Here is a 25,040-nt window from a genome sequence, read left to right on the forward strand (position 1 = left end):
CTACACACTCACTACACACTCACTACTACAGCCACTACTCTCTTCGACACACTCTATACTAGACACTCTCTACTACACACTATCTACTACAGTCACTACTTACTACACTCTCTACTACACACTCTACTACACACTCTACTACACACTCTACTACACACTCTACTACACACTCTACTACACACTCTACATTACACACTCTACATTACACACTCTACATTACACACTCTACATTACATACTCTACATTACACACTCTCTACTACACACTCTCTACTACACACTCTACACTACACACTCTACTACACTCTACTACACACTCTGCTACACACACGCTCTACTACACACTCTACTACACACCCTCTACTACTCTCTACTACTCTACTACACATTCTCTACTACTCTACTACACACTCACTACTTTCTACTACACTCTACTACAGACTCTCCACTCTCTACTCCACACTCTCTACTCCACACTCTCTACTTCAATCTCTCTACCTCAATCTCTCTAATTCAATCTCTCTACCTCAATCTCTCTACTTCAATCTCTCTACTTCAATCTCTCTACTTCAATCTCTCTACTTCAATCTCTCTACTTCACATTCTGTATTACACACTCTCTACTACACACTCACTACTCTCTACTACACACTCTCTACTACACACTCTACTACACTCCCTACTACACATTCTCCTACACACTCTACTACACACTCTACTACACACTCACCACTCTACTACACACTCACCACTCTACTACACACTCACTAGTCTCTACTGCTCACTCTCTACTACACACTCTCTACTACACACTCTCTACTACACACTCTCTACTACACACTCTCTACTACACACTCACTAGTCTCTACTACACACTCACTACTCTCTACTACACACTCACTACTCTCTACTACACACTCTACTACTCACTTACTACTCTCTACTCACTCTCTACTACTCACTACTACTCTCTCTACTACTCACTATTACTCTCTACTACTCTCTCTACTACTCACTCTCTACTACTCACTCTCTACTGCTCATGACAATGCCATTTATTTATCTGTTTCCAAAACCAACACATAAATAAAACATTTGTCATTTACAATGCCAAAAGCGCTAACTTTTGCAAAGGCGAGACCGTTGCATTGTAAATGCTTGTTCTTTTTTTGTTAGAACAAAAGTAGAAACATAACTATCAAGCTCACACTTCCTTTCTGGGGTTAAACGTCATCACTGGAGATTTTTAGCCATATATGTTGTATTATGTGAATTTGGTCTGAATCTTTGGAAATAATAAACAAACTTTTCTCTCCCCCCCCCCCCCCCCCCCCCACCAACCAACAGATAAAACTTATCCTACTACCACTAAAACTTCTAATTCCATCTCGCATTGCTGTCAATTCAGCTAGTGGGTGCCAAGAATCTGCAAGATTCCTTAGCTCCTACTACAAGCCCTTAACTTTTAACTTGCATCGCCAAGAAGGCGTCCAGGGCTTTGTACAGTAAACCCCGACTGTACACCCAAACTCTGCTTGAAGTTGTACTGAACCGCTTAACTGCCCTAGTGCTGTCCAGTGCGGACAGAGCCCCGCAAGGTTCCACTCCTACGCTCACAGCACTTCCGGCCGCTGAAAGTACGGCTAGTCCATTTTCCAAATACCAACTGAGTTAATCTGTCTCCAAAAAGAATAAGCCATGACGTCTATTACAAGTCAGTTTGAGAACCTAATGAAGAAGAACAACGCCATTAGAGGGTTAGAGTGGAAAATCTTAGGATAGCTCCGGAGCAAAAAAACAAATCCTTGGTACAGAAGATGTCAGTGAAAACATTAGATAATGGCCCTACAATCCCTACTGTTTTCAGCTCTATCATAAAATTCTGCCAGATCCAGGGCACTTGCGAGGGCCGAACCTATTGTAGAACAAACACAAAGCCCATGAGATGCAACCTACAAGGTAAAGCCGACTAAGGTCCGGCCCAGGTACCAGATACCGCGTCTCAGCAAAGGCAATATTCTTTGGTAGCAAACAAAGCCTACTTCTAGCAAAAAGTACCTTTTCAGTGTACTTTCTAAACAGCAATCAGAAACCATTTTATTTGCCCCTCTCCGAAATTGCATGTTTTTAGAAAAAGGAGAATTTTCTAAAGATCAAAGACTCGGACCATAAAGAGCTGGAAGTGAGAAATAGACCCTCAAAACACTCTTCTTCTTGGAGGTCTCAGCTGCTTCCTCCACAAGGAAATAGAAACACCGGGATGAAATGGCGTTTGTGGAGTGAGTGACTAGGTAGGAAATAAAATAACATAAATTGCAGATCTTAGCTCTTTGTGGTCAGTGGCAAAAAAAAAAAGCTGTACGATCAATGATGCACACAGTCCTGGTTTCTTCGATAAACACATAAAAGGGTATAACCACACTCTCGCACATTTCGCAAACCATTGGCTGGGCTTCAACCGGCACATGGCTGGCAGGTGCAGAGTCTGTTAGCCCCTTCAAGCCATACTGGAGGTATCACCTGAGACATTCAGGGACAAAGTATGCACCTCTTAGAATGGTGCTTATTACACTCCACCTATCTACTCTAGGTCAACAAAAACTTGAACAGCCCACCAGAATGTCTGGAGAGAAGACCTACAATAGAATTTAAAAAAAAAAAGTTTGGCAGAATTCTCCCTGTTATGAAGTTCTAGCACTCCCGTTGGTTGCAAGTCACTCCCATAATACTTGTATGATTTTCAGACCACGCACCGAACGCTCTTGCAAGTCGAAGAGTTTAAAGTTTATCCTGTTACATATTCAGAAAATGCTGTTTCTAAGACGTCCTACTATGAACGCTGAGTTCCAGAGGAGTCAGCCTCCCAGCGGCATTCAATACCCATTATTTTCTTCTCTGATATTCGAAGGAGGGAGCTAACAATTATCTTGTATCGACTTTGCGTGGGAGTTTAGCCGTGACGTTCCTCATTAGGATGTACGGGCAGCTGATCCTGGATCTTCTCGTTTCGTTTCAGCTTAAGCGAGAAGACAACCAGCCGCCATCTTTGGAAACATTATGACCATTTCAAACAACTGGAAGGTTTGAAGGACTCACCCAAATCTGCAGTTTGATCCTCTTGTCATTCCTGTAAATGGTTTTCACTTTGAAGTCGATCCCCACGGTGCTGACGAAGGCCGGGGTGAAGGAGTCGTCTGCGTATCGGAAGAGGAAAGAGGTTTTTCCCACGCTGCTATTTCCAATAATTAAAATCTTGAACATATAGTCAAAGTTCTGATCAGAAGATTCCTTCTGTCCGTAGCGGGAGTCTGTAGCTGAGGCCATCTGCGGGGGAAGAGGGAAAACACAGATGAATTAGGGTCTATTAAAAAAAGTTAATTCTCTGATGTCAGAAAACCCCTACACATTCAAGAGTTTCTGTATTACAGACTAAATATAAATACCTCAGTACAAGAATGAAAAGACTTTTACATCCCCAAAAAGCTAATATTGCAAATATTTCTTAATAATAATGATTATGAAATTAATGTGTTACGGCACACGGGATGGTCGATCCATGGATAACTGATATTGAACTCATTTGTATAAAACATGCAAGTATTTTCCTCACTACGTGAACAGTCATTTAAAAAAAATAGCTGGTTTGGTTTTTTACTTCCAAAAAATTAAAATGATCTATCTAAGCATGTTGCACAGTTCTACTCTCCAAGATCTGCAAGGTCACCTGGAAAATATTCAAATGCTGTCCAAAAAGCTTTTAAAGTGAACTAAAAACTGATTTTATTTTTTAACAAGCTCTGTACCTGAGCAACTTCACTAAAAGTACAATATTTATGAAGAAACATTTTATCCTTGGTGAAGTTTAGAAAAAAACATTGAGTTTTCTTTGGTAGTAGTTCCATGCCTGACCATCTTACTTCCTAAAATGGGTGCTGAGTCCTACTCAAAAAGAATGTCAACCCACACACGCCTCAGTTAGGGGGATACCCAGCGTAAGTGGTCCCCTAGATGGAGGACTCAAACGGCGTTCTGGGATTGAGAGAGATAGTCTCAGCAGCAGCACAGCACCAAATCAAAGTGTTTTCAAACCTCTACTGGATTAAAAAAAACATATAAAAATTCTACAATGAGGTCACAACGATTCAGATTTAATTAATTTGTAAAGAAAACTGGCTTTTCAAATATCATTTATCTTTAGGCATTAACGGATTAATTAACCATATTTTGGTGCTAATTTTTCCACAATGAGTGTAACGCTGAGTAAATTCAAAGATGTCCCCTCCAAGCATGGAGTTTTAACCTGTACATTTTCTATGGGGCATCGTTCGGCTAGTCTGTCTTTAGTGTTTATGGGGATTGTGCGGTACCTGGTGCCATGATGTACCATGTGGAGCACTTCTGTCACTCCTGGACGCCCCCCCATGGAGCATGTATTCTGGATGACTGTAAAATGCCAGCAGATTGCTCCTCAGTCACTCGCGGATTCTATCTAAAGTGCGCGTGTAATGGTTTGTTTTTCATCTGCACGCCTACAGGTGACTCTTTACAGCATTTACGAGTCCTGCTTGTATCCAAAGCCTCCATCTCCCCGGGTGAACCCTTTTAGAGCTTTTATTCTAACTCACTTTGAACAGATTCTGCAGAGACCGACTCAATCAAACGCAAAATTAAATGATTTAATGTTGATATGCTTATAGTTGTATTATTGTACGGTGATTTCAAATCATATGTAATAAAAAATGTGTGACTAATTCTTGTTACGTGCATTCGTTTTCCTCTCACTCATCTTTCCGCCATTACAGGCCCCGCAAGCGAAGACAAGAGTCTGCTGAGGCTCCAGGCCAGGCTGTGCCCAAATTGCTGCAAACAGGACTACATTAAGCCCACCCTGGAGGTCTTCTGCTGACTTTCAGTAGGTAGACACTAGGATTAAATTCAAGGTTTTATGCACTGCTCACAAGGCCTATCAGAACAGGAGCACAGAATACGTGTACAAACTGGGCCCCCTCTACACCCCAGGAAGGAACCTCAGACCTGCATCGACCATCCTGATCGATCCTGATTCTACGATAGATTGAAGCATTGAGGCAGATCCCAGGGGGCACAGGGCCCTACACTATGCAATGCTCTCAGCTCTTGCATAAGGTCAAACCTGACTACCACCAGTCCAGGAAACTTTTAAAGACTGAACTATTCAGACTTACTTTCTAATTGAACCCCCTCCTGATTAAGGATAGCAAATGCAACACTAGAACATTTGTGCATAGAGGGGCTGGGTGACGCGGTTTGTGAGCCGCGTGTGAGTGCGTCACTCGTTCACCATGGAATGTGCTCACAGAGGAGCCTGCTGCTACGTGCCAATCCCCTAAACCTGGTGTGAGCGGTGCAGGCTCAGTATATCCGCAATCCAGGCAGGGCTCGTATCCAAGCACTGCCCCCTCTCCAAGCCGTATATGACTATGGTCGTGCACGGCATGGACTTATAGGCCCTTCTGCTTCCTCGTTTTAGGAGCCGGAAAAGGGAACTAAGCAAAGCAGAGAAAGAGCCCTTAAAGCTGTAAGCTCTACACAGCACCATTTCATCCTTGTTAGTAGAAGCGAAGGGCCTGCGGATGTCCACGTGCCATTATCCTTGCATCCACGGGGTTAATGAGAACCATTACATTTGGCGTCACTAACATATCCACCAACAGCACACCGGTCTTTGGTGAGACAATTGATTTGGGCCTAGGCATGCGCACTGTAAGCACCTCACGACGGAGAGACCTCCAAAACTAGGCCTCATGGCCTGCTTTAACGCCTTAACCGCGGCGGTTTTTCCGCCGCGGTGCGGGCGTTCTATTAGGTGGGTGGGGCTCCATCGGCCGTTGGCTGACGGCAGCACAAGCGAGGTACTGCTCCCGTCGGCCAACAGCCGACGGGAGCACGCAAGGGGTTAAACAAATCTTATATGATCTGTCCGGCCAACGTACTCCTGTATCATATATCAAGGTCCTTTTTATTAAACCACCTACCCTGGTAAAGCCCACAGATAAGGCCTTGGGAGACCAGCATAAAATGCATTTATTTCACAAACAAAGGGCAACAGGACAATAGTTTTAAGCACTATGTTATAATGGGCTTTTGAATGGAAGATTGGAATAATAAATGCTGGAGTACTCGTCTGTTATCACAATAAGGAATGATTATTTGACCACTGCTTTGAGGAGTATTAAGGCGGTGCAACAGGAGACACACCACTGGAAGGGATGTTTTCTTCAATATAGGAACTTTACAAACAAAATACAGTGAAAATTGATTGATATCAAAGGGAAATTTCTGAGTAAATTTAAGGGTATCTAGGAGGTATGTCAGGAAAGTATTAGCATACAGGCACAAATCAATCACACGGAGCACGGAGAGCTGGCATGGCAGATGCCATAAACCCATGGCCAGAAGAAAGAACGAGAACAGTGCACCATACACTCACAGACATGCACACAATCGCACTCCTGTTCGCTCATCTGTGATAACCCAAAATACGTGCAACCTAGAGTCGGCCTAGTCTGCACGTGTGGCGGCGGTCTACCAATCCTACCCCAATCTTAACTAAACAAAGTCACATGTAAGCTTCAAGCCGCAATGACAACCCACTGCCACTTGTGTCGGTTTCATGTTGTTGACCTAGAGCGGGGTGGGACCATAGAGTGTTGAATCTATTTAAAATGTTCTGGATAACCATTGACTTGGTAAAAGAGTTTGACTTGGATTTTTGGCATGGACGTAAACCTCTGGCGAGGACCAGGCACGCCTGGACCTACAACGCACTCCGCGTGCTCACAGATGCATCACGGTGACATAGTCGAACCATGGTCGACCCATGCAGCCACTCGCTTCCAAGCACGTCTCTGAGCATTGCATGTGCAGCAGCTCATGTTCTGAAGTCCTCGCTGCAAAAGGAAAGCCAGGACACCACAGGCCAGAAATACAGACAACTTTCAGATGCAAATGCAAAAACACCATAATGTTCACTACACTAGGAATTGCTGCAAGTAAAATAACAACCATTAAAGCAACCCTGAAACCACCCTCACAATATTCTCAACAAAAAGCCTAGTGCAGAACTCAAGCACACTATGACTATACAGAAGACAACTTTTATTCACAACCGATCTGTGATGTTGCGGGTTCCCCATCACGAGGTAGAGCAGAGGCGCTCTTTCGTGGACTATAATCGGTTCTAGTGATGTACAAAACTGGTACTTATTGTCCCAAGAGAGAATGTCAGGGAATTATAACTAGTAGCAGTAAAGCTATTTTCCTGCTGTGGTACACAACAAAAGAGGCAGGGGACACATGGATCTTCAAAACCACCAAGATATGGAGTCTGTGGCCTGACATCAGGGCTCAGGAGGGCTGAGGAGGGCTGAGGAGGACTCCCATGTACTACTGAGGATGGTCATCAGACATTCTGCAGATGGTGTTATATCACTTATTGTGGTCGAACCATTGACCAACAAGAAAACTTTCATTCACTTCATCGTCAAGGTAAGAAAGGACCTGCAATTCTTCACTACGCATGGCCTCAGGATTTAGCGAGGAGGTTGATATACTAAATGTGACATTTCGACCAGGAAGAAGGTACCGCCTCAATGGTAAGGTAAACTCTGCAACTGAGGTACCGCCTACAGAGCATCACAAACCCTGGGGCTAAGATACCGCCTCTAAACATCACAAGCTCTGCAAGCAAGATACCACCTCCAAAGAACCACAAGCCCCCAACTAAGACACACACAGCCTGAAAACTATCACAAACCTCTCAACTCAGATACTGCGTCTAAATTACCACAAACCCCTCAACACAGATACCACATCTAAAGTACCACAAACCCCTCAACTCAGATACCGCCTCTAAAGTACCACAAACCTCTCAACTCAGATACTGCGTCTAAATTACCACAAACCCCTCAACACAGATACCACATCTAAAGTACCACAAACCCCTCAACTCAGATACCGCCTCTAAAGTACCACAAACCTCTCAACTCAGATACTGCGTCTAAATTACCACAAACCCCTCAACACAGATACCGCCTCTAAAGTACCACAAACCCCTCAACTCAGATACCGCCTCTAAAGTACCACAAACCCCTCAACTCAGATACAGCCTCTAAAGTACCACAAACCTCTCAACTCAGATACAGCCTCTAAAGTACCACAAACCTCTCAACTCAGATACCGCCTCTAAAGTACCACAAACCTCTCAACTCAGATACAGCCTCTAAAGTACCACAAACCTCTCAACTCAGATACTGCGTCTAAATTACCACAAACCCCTCAACACAGATACCACATCTAAAGTACCACAAACCCCTCAACTCAGATACCGCCTCTAAAGTACCACAAACCCCTCAACTCAGATACAGCCTCTAAAGTACCACAAACCTCTCAACTCAGATACTGCGCCTAAATTACCACAAACCCCTCAACACAGATACCACATCTAAAGTACCACAAACCCCTCAACTCAGATACCGCCTCTAAAGTACCACAAACCTCTCAACTCAGATACTGCGTCTAAATTACCACAAACCTCTCAACTCAGATACCGCCTCTAAAGTACCACAAACCCCTCAACTCAGATACCGCCTCTAAAGTACCACAAACCTCTCAACTCAGATACTGCGTCTAAATTACCACAAACCTCTCAACTCAGATACCGCCTCTAAAGTACCACAAACCCCTCAACTCAGATACAGCCTCTAAAGTACCACAAACCCCTCAACTCAGATACAGCCTCTAAAGTACCACAAACCCCTCAACTCAGATACAGCCTCTAAAGTACCACACACCCCTCAACTCAGATACCGCCTCTAAAGTACCACAAACCTCTCAACTCAGATACTGCGTCTAAATTACCACAAACCCCTCAACACAGATACCACATCTAAAGTACCACAAACCCCTCAACTCAGATACCACCTCTAAAGTACCACAAACCCCTCAACTCAGATACCGCCTCTAAAGTACCACAAACCCCTCAACTCAGATGCAGCCTCTAAAGTACCACAAACCTCTCAACTCAGATACTGCGTCTAAATTACCACAAACCCCTCAACTCAGAAACCGCCTCTAAAGTACCACAAACCTCTCAACTCAGATACTGCGTCTAAATTACCACAAACCCCTCAACTCAGATACCGCCTCTAAAGTACCACAAACCTCTCAACACAGATACCACATCTAAAGTACCACAAACCCCTCAACACAGATACCACATCTAAAGTACCACAAACCCCTCAACTCAGATACCGCCTCTAAAGTACCACAAACCTCTCAACTCAGATACTGCGTCTAAATTACCACAAACCCCTCAACACAGATACCGCCTCTAAAGTACCACAAACCCCTCAACTCAGATACCGCCTCTAAAGTACCACAAACCCCTCAACTCAGATACAGCCTCTAAAGTACCACAAACCTCTCAACTCAGATACCGCCTCTAAAGTACCACAAACCTCTCAACTCAGATACAGCCTCTAAAGTACCACAAACCTCTCAACTCAGATACTGCGTCTAAATTACCACAAACCCCTCAACACAGATACCACATCTAAAGTACCACAAACCCCTCAACTCAGATACCGCCTCTAAAGTACCACAAACCCCTCAACTCAGATACAGCCTCTAAAGTACCACAAACCTCTCAACTCAGATACTGCGCCTAAATTACCACAAACCCCTCAACACAGATACCACATCTAAAGTACCACAAACCCCTCAACTCAGATACCGCCTCTAAAGTACCACAAACCTCTCAACTCAGATACTGCGTCTAAATTACCACAAACCTCTCAACTCAGATACCGCCTCTAAAGTACCACAAACCTCTCAACTCAGATACTGCGTCTAAATTACCACAAACCTCTCAACTCAGATACCGCCTCTAAAGTACCACAAACCCCTCAACTCAGATACAGCCTCTAAAGTACCACAAACCCCTCAACTCAGATACAGCCTCTAAAGTACCACAAACCCCTCAACTCAGATACAGCCTCTAAAGTACCACACACCCCTCAACTCAGATACCGCCTCTAAAGTACCACAAACCTCTCAACTCAGATACTGCGTCTAAATTACCACAAACCCCTCAACACAGATACCACATCTAAAGTACCACAAACCCCTCAACTCAGATACCACCTCTAAAGTACCACAAACCCCTCAACTCAGATACAGCCTCTAAAGTACCACAAACCTCTCAACTCAGATACTGCGTCTAAATTACCACAAACCCCTCAACACAGATACCACATCTAAAGTACCACAAACCCCTCAACTCAGATACCGCCTCTAAAGTACCACAAACCCCTCAACTCAGATACAGCCTCTAAAGTACCACAAACCTCTCAACTCAGATACCGCCTCTAAAGTACCACAAACCCCTCAACTCAGATACCGCCTCTAAAGTACCACAAACCCCTCAACTCAGATACAGCCTCTAAAGTACCACAAACCCCTCAACTCAGATACCGCCTCTAAAGTACCACAAACCCCTCAACTCAGATACAGCCTCTAAAGTACCACAAACCTCTCAACTCAGATACTGCGTCTAAATTACCACAAACCCCTCAACTCAGATACCGCCTCTAAAGTACCACAAACCCCTCAACTCAGATACCGCCTCTAAAGTACCACAAACCCCTCAACTCAGGTACAGCCTCTAAAGTACCACAAACCCCTCAACTCAGATACCGCCTCTAAAGTACCACAAACCCCTCAACTCAGATACAGCCTCTAAAGTACCACAAACCTCTCAACTCAGATACTGCGTCTAAATTACCACAAACCCCTCAACTCAGATACCGCCTCTAAAGTACCACAAACCCCTCAACTCAGATACCGCGTCTAAAGTACCACAAACCCCTCAACTCAGATACAGCCTCTAAAGTACCACAAACCCCTCAACTCAGATACCGCCTCTAAAGTACCACAAACCTCTCAACTCAGATACAGCCTCTAAAGTACCACAAACCTCTCAACTCAGATACTGCGTCTAAATTACCACACACCCCTCAACACAGATACCACATCTAAAGTACCACAAACCCCTCAACTCAGATACCACCTCTAAAGTACCACAAACCCCTCAACTCAGATACAGCCTCTAAAGTACCACAAACCTCTCAACTCAGATACTGCGTCTAAATTACCACAAACCCCTCAACACAGATACCACATCTAAAGTACCACAAACCCCTCAACTCAGATACTGCCTCTAAAGTACCACAAACCCCTCAACTCAGATACAGCCTCTAAAGTACTACAAACCTCTCAACTCAGATACCGCCTCTAAAGTACCACAAACCCCTCAACTCAGATACCGCCTCTAAAGTACCACAAACCCCTCAACTCAGATACAGCCTCTAAAGTACCACAAACCCCTCAACTCAGATACCGCCTCCAAAGTACCACAAATCCCTCAACTCAGATACAGCCTCTAAAGTACCACAAACCTCTCAACTCAGATACTGCGTCTAAATTACCACAAACCCCTCAACTCAGATACCGCCTCTAAAGTACCACAAACCCCTCAACTCAGATACAGCCTCTAAAGTACCACAAACCTCTCAACTCAGATACTGCGTCTAAATTACCACAAACCCCTCAACACAGATACCACATCTAAAGTACCACAAACCCCTCAACTCAGATACCACCTCTAAAGTACCACAAACCCCTCAACTCAGATACAGCCTCTAAAGTACCACAAACCTCTCAACTCAGATACTGCGTCTAAATTACCACAAACCCCTCAACACAGATACCACATCTAAAGTACCACAAACCCCTCAACTCAGATACTGCCTCTAAAGTACCACAACCCCCTCAACTCAGATACAGCCTCTAAAGTACCACAAACCTCTCAACTCAGATACCGCCTCTAAAGTACCACAAATCCCTCAACTCAGATACCGCCTCTAAAGTACCACAAACCCCTCAACTCAGATACAGCCTCGAAAGTACCACAAACCCCTCAACTCAGATACCGCCTCTAAAGTACCACAAACCCCTCAACTCAGATACAGCCTCTAAAGTACCACAAACCTCTCAACTCAGATACTGCGTCTAAATTACCACAAACCTCTCAACTCAGATACCGCCTCTAAAGTACCACAAACCCCTCAACTCAGATACCGCCTCTAAAGTACCACAAACCCCTCAACTCAGATACAGCCTCTAAAGTACCACAAACCCCTCAACTCAGATACCGCCTCTAAAGTACCACAAACCCCTCAACTCAGATACCGCCTCTAAAGTACCACATACCTCTCAACTCAGATACTGCGTCTAAATTACCACAAACCCCTCAACACAGATACCACATCTAAAGTACCACAAACCCCTCAACTCAGATACCGCCTCTAAAGTACCACAAACCTCTCAACTCAGATACTGCGTCTAAATTACCACAAACCTCTCAACTCAGATACCGCCTCTAAAGTACCACAAACCCCTCAACTCAGATACCGCCTCTAAAGTACCACAAACCCCTCAACTCAGATACAGCCTCTAAAGTACCACAAACCCCTCAACTCAGATACCGCCTCTAAAGTACCACAAACCCCTCAACTCAGATACAGCCTCTAAAGTACCACAAACCTCTCAACTCAGATACTGCGTCTAAATTACCACAAACCCCTCAACTCAGATACCGCCTCTAAAGTACCACAAACCTCTCAACTCAGATACTGCGTCTAAATTACAACAAACCCCTCAACTCAGATACCGCCTCTAAAGTACCACGAACCTCTCAACTCAGATACTGCGTCTAAATTACCACAAACCCCTCAACTCAGATACCGCCTCTAAAGTACCACAAACCTCTCAACTCAGATACTGCGTCTAAATTACCACAAACCCCTCAACTCAGATACCGCCTCTAAAGTACCACAAACCCCTCAACTCAGATACAGCCTCTAAAGTACCACAAACCTCTCAACTCAGATACCGCCTCTAAAGTACCACAAACCCCTCAACTCAGATACCACCTCTAAAGTACCACAAACCCCTCAACTCAGATACAGCCTCTAAAGTACCACAAACCTCTCAACTCAGATACTGCGTCTAAATTACCACAAACCCCTCAACACAGATACCACATCTAAAGTACCACAAACCCCTCAACACAGATACCACATCTAAAGTACCACAAAACCCTCAACTCAGATACCACCTCTAAAGTACCACAAACCCCTCAACTCAGATACAGCCTCTAAAGTACCACAAACCTCTCAACTCAGATACTGCGTCTAAATTACCACAAACCCCTCAACACAGATACCACATCTAAAGTACCACAAACCCCTCAACTCAGATACCGCCTCTAAAGTACCACAAACCCCTCAACTCAGATACAGCCTCTAAAGTACCACAAACCTCTCAACTCAGATACCGCCTCTAAAGTACCACAAACCCCTCAACTCAGATACCGCCTCTAAAGTACCACAAACCCCTCAACTCAGATACAGCCTCTAAAGTACCACAAACCCCTCAACTCAGATACCGCCTCTAAAGTACCACAAACCCCTCAACTCAGATACAGCCTCTAAAGTACCACAAACCTCTCAACTCAGATACTGCGTCTCAATTACCACAAACCCCTCAACTCAGATACCGCCTCTAAAGTACCACAAACCCCTCAACTCAGATACCGCCTCAAAAGTACCACAAACCCCTCAACTCAGGTACAGCCTCTAAAGTACCACAAACCCCTCAACTCAGATACCGCCTCTAAAGTACCACAAACCCCTCAACTCAGATACAGCCTCTAAAGTACCACAAACCTCTCAACTCAAATACTGCGTCTAAATTACCACAAACCCCTCAACTCAGATACCGCCTCTAAAGTACCACAAACCCCTCAACTCAGATACCGCCTCTAAAGTACCACAAACCCCTCAACTCAGATACAGCCTCTAAAGTACCACAAACCCCTCAACTCAGATACCGCCTCTAAAGTACCACAAACCTCTCAACTCAGATACAGCCTCTAAAGTACCACAAACCTCTCAACTCAGATACTGCGTCTAAATTACCACAAACCCCTCAACACAGATACCACATCTAAAGTACCACAAACCCCTCAACTCATATACCACCTCTAAAGTACCACAAACCCCTCAACTCAGATACAGCCTCTAAAGTACCACAAACCCCTCAACTCAGATACCGCCTCTAAAGTACCACAAACCCCTCAACTCAGATACAGCCTCTAAAGTACCACAAACCTCTCAACTCAGATACTGCGTCTAAATTACCACAAACCCCTCAACTCAGATACCGCCTCTAAAGTACCACAAACCCCTCAACTCAGATACCGCCTCAAAAGTACCACAAACCCCTCAACTCAGGTACAGCCTCTAAAGTACCACAAACCCCTCAACTCAGATACCGCCTCTAAAGTACCACAAACCCCTCAACTCAGATACAGCCTCTAAAGTAACACAAACCTCTCAACTCAAATACTGCGTCTAAATTACCACAAACCCCTCAACTCAGATACCGCCTCTAAAGTACCACAAACCCCTCAACTCAGATACCGCCTCTAAAGTACCACAAACCCCTCAACTCAGATACAGCCTCTAAAGTACCACAAACCCCTCAACTCAGATACCGCCTCTAAAGTACCACAAACCTCTCAACTCAGATACAGCCTCTAAAGTACCACAAACCTCTCAACTCAGATACTGCGTCTAAATTACCACAAACCCCTCAACACAGATACCACATCTAAAGTACCACAAACCCCTCAACTCAGATACCACCTCTAAAGTACCACAAACCCCTCAACTCAGATACAGCCTCTAAAGTACCACAAACCTCTCAACTCAGATACTGCGTCTAAATTACCACAAACCCCTCAACACAGATACCACATCTAAAGTACCACAAACCCCTCAACTCAGATACTGCCTCTAAAGTACCACAAACCCCTCAACTCAGATACAGCCTCTAAAGTACTACAAACCTCTCAACTCAGATACCGCCTCTAAAGTACCACAAACCCCTCAACTCAGATACCGCCTCTAAAGTGCCACAAACCCCTCGACTCAGATACAGCCTCTAAAGTACCACAAACCCCTCAACTCAGATACCGCCTCTAAAGTACCACAAATCCCTCAACTCAGATACAGCCTCTAAAGTACCACAAACCTCTCAACTCAGATACTGCGTCTAAATTACCACAAACCCCTCAACTCAGATACCGCCTCTAAAGTACCACAAACCCCTCAACTCAGATACAGCCTCTAAAGTACCACAAACCTCTCAACTCAGATACTGCGTCTAAATTACCACAAACCCCTCAACACAGATACCACATCTAAAGTACCACTAACCCCTCAACTCAGATACCACCTCTAAAGTACCACAAACCCCTCAACTCAGATACTGCCTCTAAAGTACCACAAACCTCTCAACTCAGATACTGCGTCTAAATTACCACAAACCCCTCAACACAGATACCACATCTAAAGTACCACAAACCCCTCAACTCAGATACTGCCTCTAAAGTACCACAAACCCCTCAACTCAGATACAGCCTCTAAAGTACCACAAACCCCTCAACTCAGATACCGCCTCTAAAGTACCACAAACCCCACAACTCAGATACAGCCTCTAAAGTACCACAAACCTCTCAACTCAGATACTGCGTCTAAATTACCACAAACCCCTCAACTCAGATACCGCCTCTAAAGTACCACAAACCCCTCAACTCAGATACCGCCTCTAAAGTACCACAAACCCCTCAACTCAGATACAGCCTCTAAAGTACCACAAACCCCTCAACTCAGATACCGCCTCTAAAGTACCACAAACCCCTCAACTCAGATACAGCCTCTAAAGTACCACAAACCTCTCAACTCAGATACCGCCTCTAAAGTACCACAAACCCCTCAACTCAGATACCGCCTCTAAAGTACCACAAACCCCTCAACTCAGATACCGCCTCTAAAGTACCACAAACCCCTCAACTCAGATACCGCCTCTAAAGTACCACAAACCCCTCAACTCAGATACAGCCTCTAAAGTACCACAAACCCCTCAACTCAGATACCGCCTCTAAAGTACCACAAACCTCTCAACTCAGATACTGCGTCTAAATTACCACAAACCCCTCAACACAGATACCACATCTAAAGTACCACAAACCCCTCAACTCAGATACCACCTCTAAAGTACCACAAACCCCTCAACTCAGATACAGCCTCTAAAGTACCACAAACCTCTCAACTCAGATACTGCGTCTAAATTACCACAAACCCCTCAACACAGATACCACATCTAAAGTACCACAAACCCCTCAACTCAGATACCACCTCTAAAGTACCACAAACCCCTCAACTCAGATACAGCCTCTAAAGTACCACAAACCTCTCAACTCAGATACTGCGTCTAAATTACCACAAACCCCTCAACACAGATACCACATCTAAAGTACCACAAACCCCTCAACTCAGATACCGCCTCTAAAGTACCACAAACCCCTCAACTCAGATACAGCCTCTAAAGTACCACAAACCTCTCAACTCAGATACCGCCTCTAAAGTACCACAAACCCCTCAACTCAGATACCGCCTCTAAAGTACCACAAACCTCTCAACTCAGATACCGCCTCTAAAGTACCACAAACCCCTCAACTCAGATACCGCCTCTAAAGTACCACAAACCCCTCAACTCAGATACAGCCTCTAAAGTACCACAAACCCCTCAACTCAGATACAGCCTCTAAAGTACCACAAACCTCTCAACTCAGATACAGCCTCTAAAGTACCACAAACCCCTCAACTCAGATACAGCCTCTACAGTACCACAAACCTCTCAACTCAGATACCGCCTCTAAAGTACCACAAACCCCTCAACTCAGATACAGCCTCTAAAGTACCACAAACCCCTCAACTCAGATACAGCCTCTAAAGTACCACAAACCTCTCAACTCAGATACTGCGTCTAAATTACCACAAACCCCTCAACACAGATACCACATCTAAAGTACCACAAACCCCTCAACTCAGATACCGCCTCTAAAGTACCACAAACCCCTCAACTCAGATACAGCCTCTAAAGTACCACAAACCTCTCAACTCAGATACCGCCTCTAAAGTACCACAAACCCCTTAACTCAGATACAGCCTCTAAAGTACCACAAACCCCTCAACTCAGATACCGCCTCTAAAGTACCACAAACCCCTCAACTCAGATACCGCCTCTAAAGTACCACAAACCCCTCAACTCAGATACAGCCTCTAAAGTACCACAAACCTCTCAACTCAGATACTGCGTCTAAATTACCACAAACCCCTCAACTCAGATACCGCCTCTAAAGTACCACAAACCTCTCAACTCAGATACTGTGTCTAAATTACCACAAACCCCTCAACTCAGATACCGCCTCTAAAGTACCACAAACCTCTCAACTCAGATACTGCGTCTAAATTACCACAAACCCCTCAACTCAGATACCGCCAATAAAGTACCACAAACCCCTCAACTCAGATACAGCCTCTAAAGTACCACAAACCTCTCAACTCAGATACCGCCTCTAAAGTACCACAAACCCCTCAACTCAGATACCGCCTCTAAAGTACCACAAACCCCTCAACTCAGATACAGCCTCTAAAGTACCACAAACCTCTCCACTCAGATACCGCCTCTAAAGTACCACAAACCCCTCAACTCAGATACAGCCTCTAAAGTACCACAAACCTCTCAACTCAGATACTGCGTCTAAATTGCCACAAACCCCTCAACACAGATACCACATCTAAAGTACCACAAACCCCTCAACACAGATACCGCATCTAAAGTACCACAAAACCCTCAACTCAGATACCACCTCTAAAGTACCACAAACCCCTCAACTCAGATACAGCCTCTAAAGTACCACAAACCTCTCAACTCAGATACTGCGTCTAAATTACCACAAACCCCTCAACACAGATACCACATCTAAAGTACCACAAACCCCTCAACTCAGATACCGCCTCTAAAGTACCACAAACCCCTCAACTCAGATACAGCCTCTAAAGTACCACAAACCTCTCAACTCAGATACCGCCTCTAAAGTACCACAAACCCCTCAACTCAGATACCGCCTCTAAAGTACCACAAACCCCTCAACTCAGATACAGCCTCTAAAGTACCACAAACCCCTCAACTCAGATACCGCCTCTAAAGTACCACAAACCCCTCAACTCAGATACAGCCTCTAAAGTACCACAAACCTCTCAACTCAGATACTGCGTCTAAATTACCACAAACCCCTCAACTCAGATACCGCCTCTAAAGTACCACAAACCCCTCAACTCAGATACCGCCTCTAAAGTACCACAAACCCCTCAACTCAGGTACAGCCTCCAAAGTACCACAAACCCCTCAACTCAGATACCGCCTCTAAAGTACCACAAACCCCTCAACTCAGATACAGCCTCTAAAGTACCACAAACCTCTCAACTCAAATACTGCGTCTAAATTACCACAAACCCCTCAACTCAGATACCGCCTCTAAAGTACCACAAACCCCTCAACTCAGATACCCCCTCTAAAGTACCACAAACCCCTCAACTCAGATACAGCCTCTAAAGCACCACAAACCCCTCAACTCAGATACCGCCTCTAAAGTACCACAAACCTCTCAACTCAGATACAGCCTCTAAAGTACCACAAACCTCTCAACTCAAATACTGCGTCTAAATTACCACAAACCCCTCAACTCAGATACCGCCTCTAAAGTACCACAAACCCCTCAACTCAGATACCCCCTCTAAAGTACCACAAACCCCTCAACTCAGATACAGCCTCTAAAGCACCACAAACCCCTCAACTCAGATACCGCCTCTAAAGTACCACAAACCTCTCAACTCAGATACAGCCTCTAAAGTACCACAAACCTCTCAACTCAGATACTACGTCTAAATTACCACAAACCCCTCAACACAGATACCACATCTAAAGTACCACAAACCCCTCAACTCAGATACCACCTCTAAAGTACCACAAACCCCTCAACTCAGATACAGCCTCTAAAGTACCACAAACCTCTCAACTCAGATACTGCGTCTAAATTACCACAAACCCCTCAACACAGATACCACATCTAAAGTACCACAAACCCCTCAACTCAGATACTGCCTCTAAAGTACCACAAACCCCTCAACTCAGATACAGCCTCTAAAGTACTACAAACCTCTCAACTCAGATACCGCCTCTAAAGTACCACAAACCCCTCAACTCAGATACCGCCTCTAAAGTACCACAAACCCCTCAACTCAGATACAGCCTCTAAAGTACCACAAACCCCTCAACTCAGATACCGCCTCTAAAGTACCACAAATCCCTCAACTCAGATACAGCCTCTAAAGTACCACAAACCCCTCAACTCAGATACCGCCTCTAAAGTACCACAAACCCCTCAACTCAGATACAGCCTCTAAAGTACCACAAACCTCTCAACTCAGATACCGCCTCTAAAGTACCACAAACCCCTCAACTCAGATACCGCCTCTAAAGTACCACAAACCTCTCAACTCAGATACCGCCTCTAAAGTACCACAAACCCCTCAACTCAGATACCGCCTCTAAAGTACCACAAACCCCTCAACTCAGATACAGCCTCTAAAGTACCACAAACCTCTCAACTCAGATACTGCGTCTAAATTACCACAAACCCCTCAACACAGATACCACATCTAAAGTACCACAAACCCCTCAACTCAGATACCGCCTCTAAAGTACCACAAACCCCTCAACTCAGATACAGCCTCTAAAGTACCACAAACCTCTCAACTAAGATACCGCCTCTAAAGTACCACAAACCCCTTAACTCAGATACAGCCTCTAAAGTACCACAAACCCCTCAACTCAGATACCGCCTCTAAAGTACCACAAACCCCTCAACTCAGATACAGCCTCTAAAGTACCACAAACCCCTCAACTCAGATACAGCCTCTAAAGTACCACAAACCTCTCAACTCAGATACCGCCTCTAAAGTACCACAAACCCCTCAACTCAGATACAGCCTCTAAAGTACCACAAACCCCTCAACTCAGATACAGCCTCTAAAGTACCACAAACCCAGCACTCAAGATACAGCCTCTAAATATCACGATCCCTCATATGGACAGGGAAATAAAAAAAGCATGGCGGACAGTTGTGCACAGCTGCAGAAGGACCATAAATGAAAGCATAATCATTACATATGTCTGGAGCTAACACAATGTCAGTGGGTTAAGGAGGAAAAATTTCAGCATTTGCATAATTTATGCTAAAGCATCAGAGCCCATTGGCTCTCACTTTAGTGTCGCCTATGGATACTTTCCCAAAGTCTCTATATGATAAAAACAATATAAGACACCCTATGTCTGTATGTGCTCTCGAAATGTATATTTTAAAAGATGTTTTGCAAAGATTAAAAATATTCATTTAGCATGAATGAAAGCTCCAGGTCTGTTCTCCAAGCAAAACATAAGGGGGTGCAGACCGCCCCCCAATTTGATAACACATTTTCCAGTGCTCTTTCTTGCCTTAGAATTATCATTTGTGCTGAATAAAGCTTAACGAGCTTTTATATCCAGCACAGGTCAAACCAGCTTACAAAATGGAACGGATTAATAATTGATACCGGCTGAAAAAAAGCATCAGCGAGTTATTTTTATCCGACCTCTGAATCTGCTCATGGAAACCTCACACCCACCATCACCGAGTGCCTTCAGAGTGCTGTGCCCACCTGCATACCGCAAGGTCAGACAGCAATAACTTCAGCTCCCAGTAGGATAGCTCCAGAGGTTAACGCGTCTGCTGCAAAATTCAATGTACAACATGCGAGAATGAGGCTTGGATCCCGGCAGGACACTCTCACCCGTGCAACCTTTTAAGGTTGCAAGGACAAGCACTAATCGCTCGAGGTTCTGATGAGATAGCTCGGTGGGTTTATACACCTGCTGCAGAAACATGTGCCTGACGTGAGAATGTTTCAGCTTGAATTAAAGTAGCACATTTGGACTGTTAAGAGCTGGCAGGTAGTGCACATGTGATGCTGGGCTCAAGGTGTCCAATCGGAAGGGGCGGGTTCACAGGGAGGAGGATGGAATCCTCATGACAAGCATCAATCTCAGATATGTCTCCCGATTGGTGAGTCGGGACCCTTGGGAATCCAATGGTTGGACAGTACTGGGCTGGCTCAAGTCACCGGAGGTGAGCTGGTGCCTTGACTCCTGTGGCCCTATGGTCTTACGTTCACCCATTTCTTTCCTGAAATCAGCCTCATTCCACCAACTTACAGGGAGCCTTGGCTGTTTCGGGTATGGCAAGTCCAGCCTAGGGGTCTCCCTGCTCCACCGCAGGTCTAATACGCCTTAGTCTGCTCTTCATTGCCGAACAGTAGGCAATTTGAGGATAAAATATTTCCTCCATCATCTACAGTGATCCACAGGATGTCTGTCTCGGTCACTTACGGAGCAAATCCCAACTGATGATGAGTGATTAGCAAAGTACGGGTAACTTGCCAACCTTCTGGCCAGCATGGCCAGTGCAAGGTCAAGACAAGAACAGTCAGCTTCCTGGAGTGCCACAAATATCAGTGACTCCAGACTTACTCTGTAATCAAGAACTTTAGCTCAACTATTAGGCCAAATAATATCACATAACATAAAGTTTCAACTAACGTGTCAACATTCCATCCGCTGACCATGCCGGCAAGAACACGCTAAGATCTGCCAAATTCACACTGAAATGGTCCAACTTACAAAGTTCTTTGTTCATCTAAGTTTACCTTGTCTGCCCGAACAGCTTCTTTTTTTTTTTTTTTTTTTTTTCCTGGCAGAGGTAAAACATACAAGGATATGACAAAATGAGGAATCCAACATAAGTCTTTACAAAAAACAACCATTATACAGTTTAAATCCAATTATCAACTGGTGACCATAACTTCCGACCAAAAGTCTTCTTTTTAAGTCCTTTCAATTTGTAAACTGCTTTATCCATTCTATAAACAGCTTCTTTTATGCAAAACGACTTCACAATCCACAGAAGTTACACTCGTAAAATGATTTACTTACACTGAGGTTTTCATTGAGGAAATCTACTACAAGGAGAGCGGGGTTTTGCATTCCAGGAGATTTACTCAGTGTGGCAAGGAAAAGGAAACAACCAAAATTGGTGAGGGTGTAGTGGAAGACACTTTTACATGGGGACAAGTATTATGTCTATGGAGAAGTAAAAATATATATGTGTATATTTTGAGAGAAATTTTCCAAGACTACATTGGAAAGCTGAGACCGGCACAGACGCCTGGGCATAACTGCAAATGTTTGGCGCGTTCCACAAAGTCACATATCGGTGACCATGCAAGGTTGTAAATTGTGGGTTCAAAGGCTGTCTGTGAACTGAGACCAGTATATTCAGAACAACCAGCGCAAGGGCTATGCCCCCTCGTAAATAGGAAACTCCTGGTCTGCACCCGCTGATACCATCTTATCGTCCAAGTCGGAACTAAAAGGTGCTTACTGGCGTTTTATTGATAAGTCACATCTTCACACTTCTGGGGTTCGTTCCCTCGCTGCATCTTTTTTGGAGTTTAAAATTAACTACCATCTAGAGGAGTTTTAGGGACGAGATTGAACCTTCCCAAGCAAAGAATTTATATCTTAAATTTCTTATAAGAACTCTGCCCCTTGGCCCATTTTCAGCCAAATGGAAAAGCCATCTTGATGGCCGGGACCGGCTCTGTCCATTTTGTCCACAGGTGGTAAAATCTTTAGAGCATGTTTTGTGTTTTTTGCCGCATCTTTCAAGGTTTTAGACAGAGATGGGTCTTACCAGTATCTCGCAATTTGGGGTTTCTGACTTTTAGGAAGGCTTTTAGAGTGTTGCAAAGTGATACTGGGCAGCTTATTGTCTTTGCCGTTTCCCGGTTCCTGCTGGATCCATGGAGGCTTAGACAGAAATTGTTGTCTAGCTGAGGGATTGGGACCATCAAACTGCCTCACTTTTTATTCTGTTTTTTAAAATTATATTGTTTTTTAACATTTTAATCTTGGATACCTTGAGCTCTACTTGCTGGGATTTTTTTTTACTAAGCACACATTGATGTATTTATTGTTTTAAATATTTTTCTGTGTAGTATTTTAAACATGTTCTTTTATGGCAGCTGAAATAAGAATATTAGATTGAAACTCCTTTTCTTAGAGATATAAACTTTGCAAGTCCCCTGTGTTTCCATGGGTACCATTCCTTCAGGAAGTGGCTGCTTCAGGAGACACTAGGCCTCAATTCACTGCTCTGTGGTCTACGCTGCCCAGTCCGCACACAGGCACGTGGTTGACATTTCCACCTTTGTGCAGACATCAGTGGATCTTACTAGAACACGGGCGCGACATGGTGAGTCCAGCGCCCTCTCAATTGTTGAGTCCCTTAAATCTGTAAATTGATCTGATCTTCTCTAATGCTGGTAAACCGCGGCCTTATTCATGTCTCACTACGCATGTCCGTCCTGTTGCACCCAGTTGATGAATAAGGAAGACGCGGACTGTTAGCCCCTCCCCCAACAAGAATGTGATTCCTTACAAGTTCATAACCCATTGCATAAGATTACAGTTCCCATTGTGATGAAGTGAACACAACAATAAAGCCGCATAATCTCTTAGTCGGAAAATTCCGACCAATATCAAATCCCTATTACAGAAATGGTGGGCGGGGATTCAGAGTTGTACACACATTTTCAACCGGGTAATCACCTGGTGCGATAAAGTTTGCAAATGCTGTACCCCATGTGAATGCAAAAACAACAGGGTCCAGGAAAGGCATGGCCTGTCAGTTCGGGCTGGACAGTTCCCATGAGGCACAGGGTCAGACTGATTTGCATATGGCCATGTCTGAACTGGGGTGGCAGAGTGGGCTAAAGAACGGTGATGGACTAAACTCAGATCTGTTGACTGGGTGGGAGTGTTTGATTGGTTCAGATGCTCCGTCCATCACCACCCCCTTTTGTACCCCATGTGAAAGCACTCACAACAGGTGTCATTTCTTGCAGGTTACAAATTCCCAACCAATGGTATCGGATTTTAATCAGGTGTGATGAATTCGGTAGCCCCTTCCACAGTTCTGTCTCATTTTAACTCGCCACCGACCTATGATGAATCTATTCAACTTAAGAAAATAAACCCTGCTTAAGATTGCCATTACCAGAAGGGGAGCAAGGAGTTAAGTCCAAATCCGCCACGTGGGAGCAGATTTCCCGCCAGTAGCTGAGGCGCCGGCTGGTCGGTGCCCACCATGGGTACACATATATGATATTTGCCTCGTCAACTTCCACGAGGCTCGCGGCCACGGGTTCCACCCAGAGCACGAGACATCACATGGCCATCGGGGGGGGGGGGGGGGGGGGGGGGGGTCGCGGGGAGGATGAGACCGTCCGCCATGACTTCAGGATAAAGTCGTCTAAAAATACCCTCTGTTGCCATGACGACGCCCCATCTGCCTCTCCCTTCCGCGCCGCTAAATGAGCTGCACATACTAATTAAGAAATGTGCTCCGGAGGAGAGAGAAGGGAGACGTCCCCGGCCCGGCAGCGCTCCACGGGCCCTGCTGACATCACCTCCCTGCTTGCAAGGCCTTCCAAAGGCTGCAGAGGCTCCCGGTCCTCACTTACGCCTCCCACCATATTTACAAATGCCATGATCGTGTGTCATGAGCTGTGTCACTTCAGAGGCCACGCTCGTGGTTACATTAGGCCGTCCTCCGGGGCTTCTGGGAGCTATATTAGCGCCAAGAAACCGCTGGTGAACGTGCGCTCTACAAATCCCCTTTATCATATCATATCATATCATATCATATCATGCTGCAGCTTGCATCCAGTGTGCACTTCTAGGCGCTTGTGGGCTCTTTCAACTGCTATGAATCCTGAACTTTTCAAAGCCAATCGTGTGACCTTGGGTTTGACCTGTGCATGTTATACATGAACGATGTGCCACAGTGACTAGTAATAGGATGGCCATAGGATA

At 44.9% G+C, this 25,040-nt stretch overlaps 1 protein-coding gene across 2 annotated transcripts in view; it reads right to left on the reverse strand.

Annotated features, from left to right (window-relative positions):
• RAB3A (RAB3A, member RAS oncogene family) overlaps positions 1-25,040 on the reverse strand; it is a 160,699-nt gene that overhangs the window by 78,286 nt on the left and 57,373 nt on the right. For both annotated transcript variants that reach the window (XM_078670576.1, XM_078670577.1), the window contains exon 2: positions 3,096-3,323. In XM_078670576.1, the coding sequence (XP_078526702.1) occupies positions 3,096-3,323 (228 nt within the window). The remainder of the gene's footprint in view (positions 1-3,095; positions 3,324-25,040) is intronic.

This window comes from Lissotriton helveticus, chromosome 12 (assembly GCF_964261635.1).
Source record: "Lissotriton helveticus chromosome 12, aLisHel1.1, whole genome shotgun sequence".
In the NCBI taxonomy this organism is placed as follows: Eukaryota; Metazoa; Chordata; class Amphibia; order Caudata; family Salamandridae; genus Lissotriton; species Lissotriton helveticus.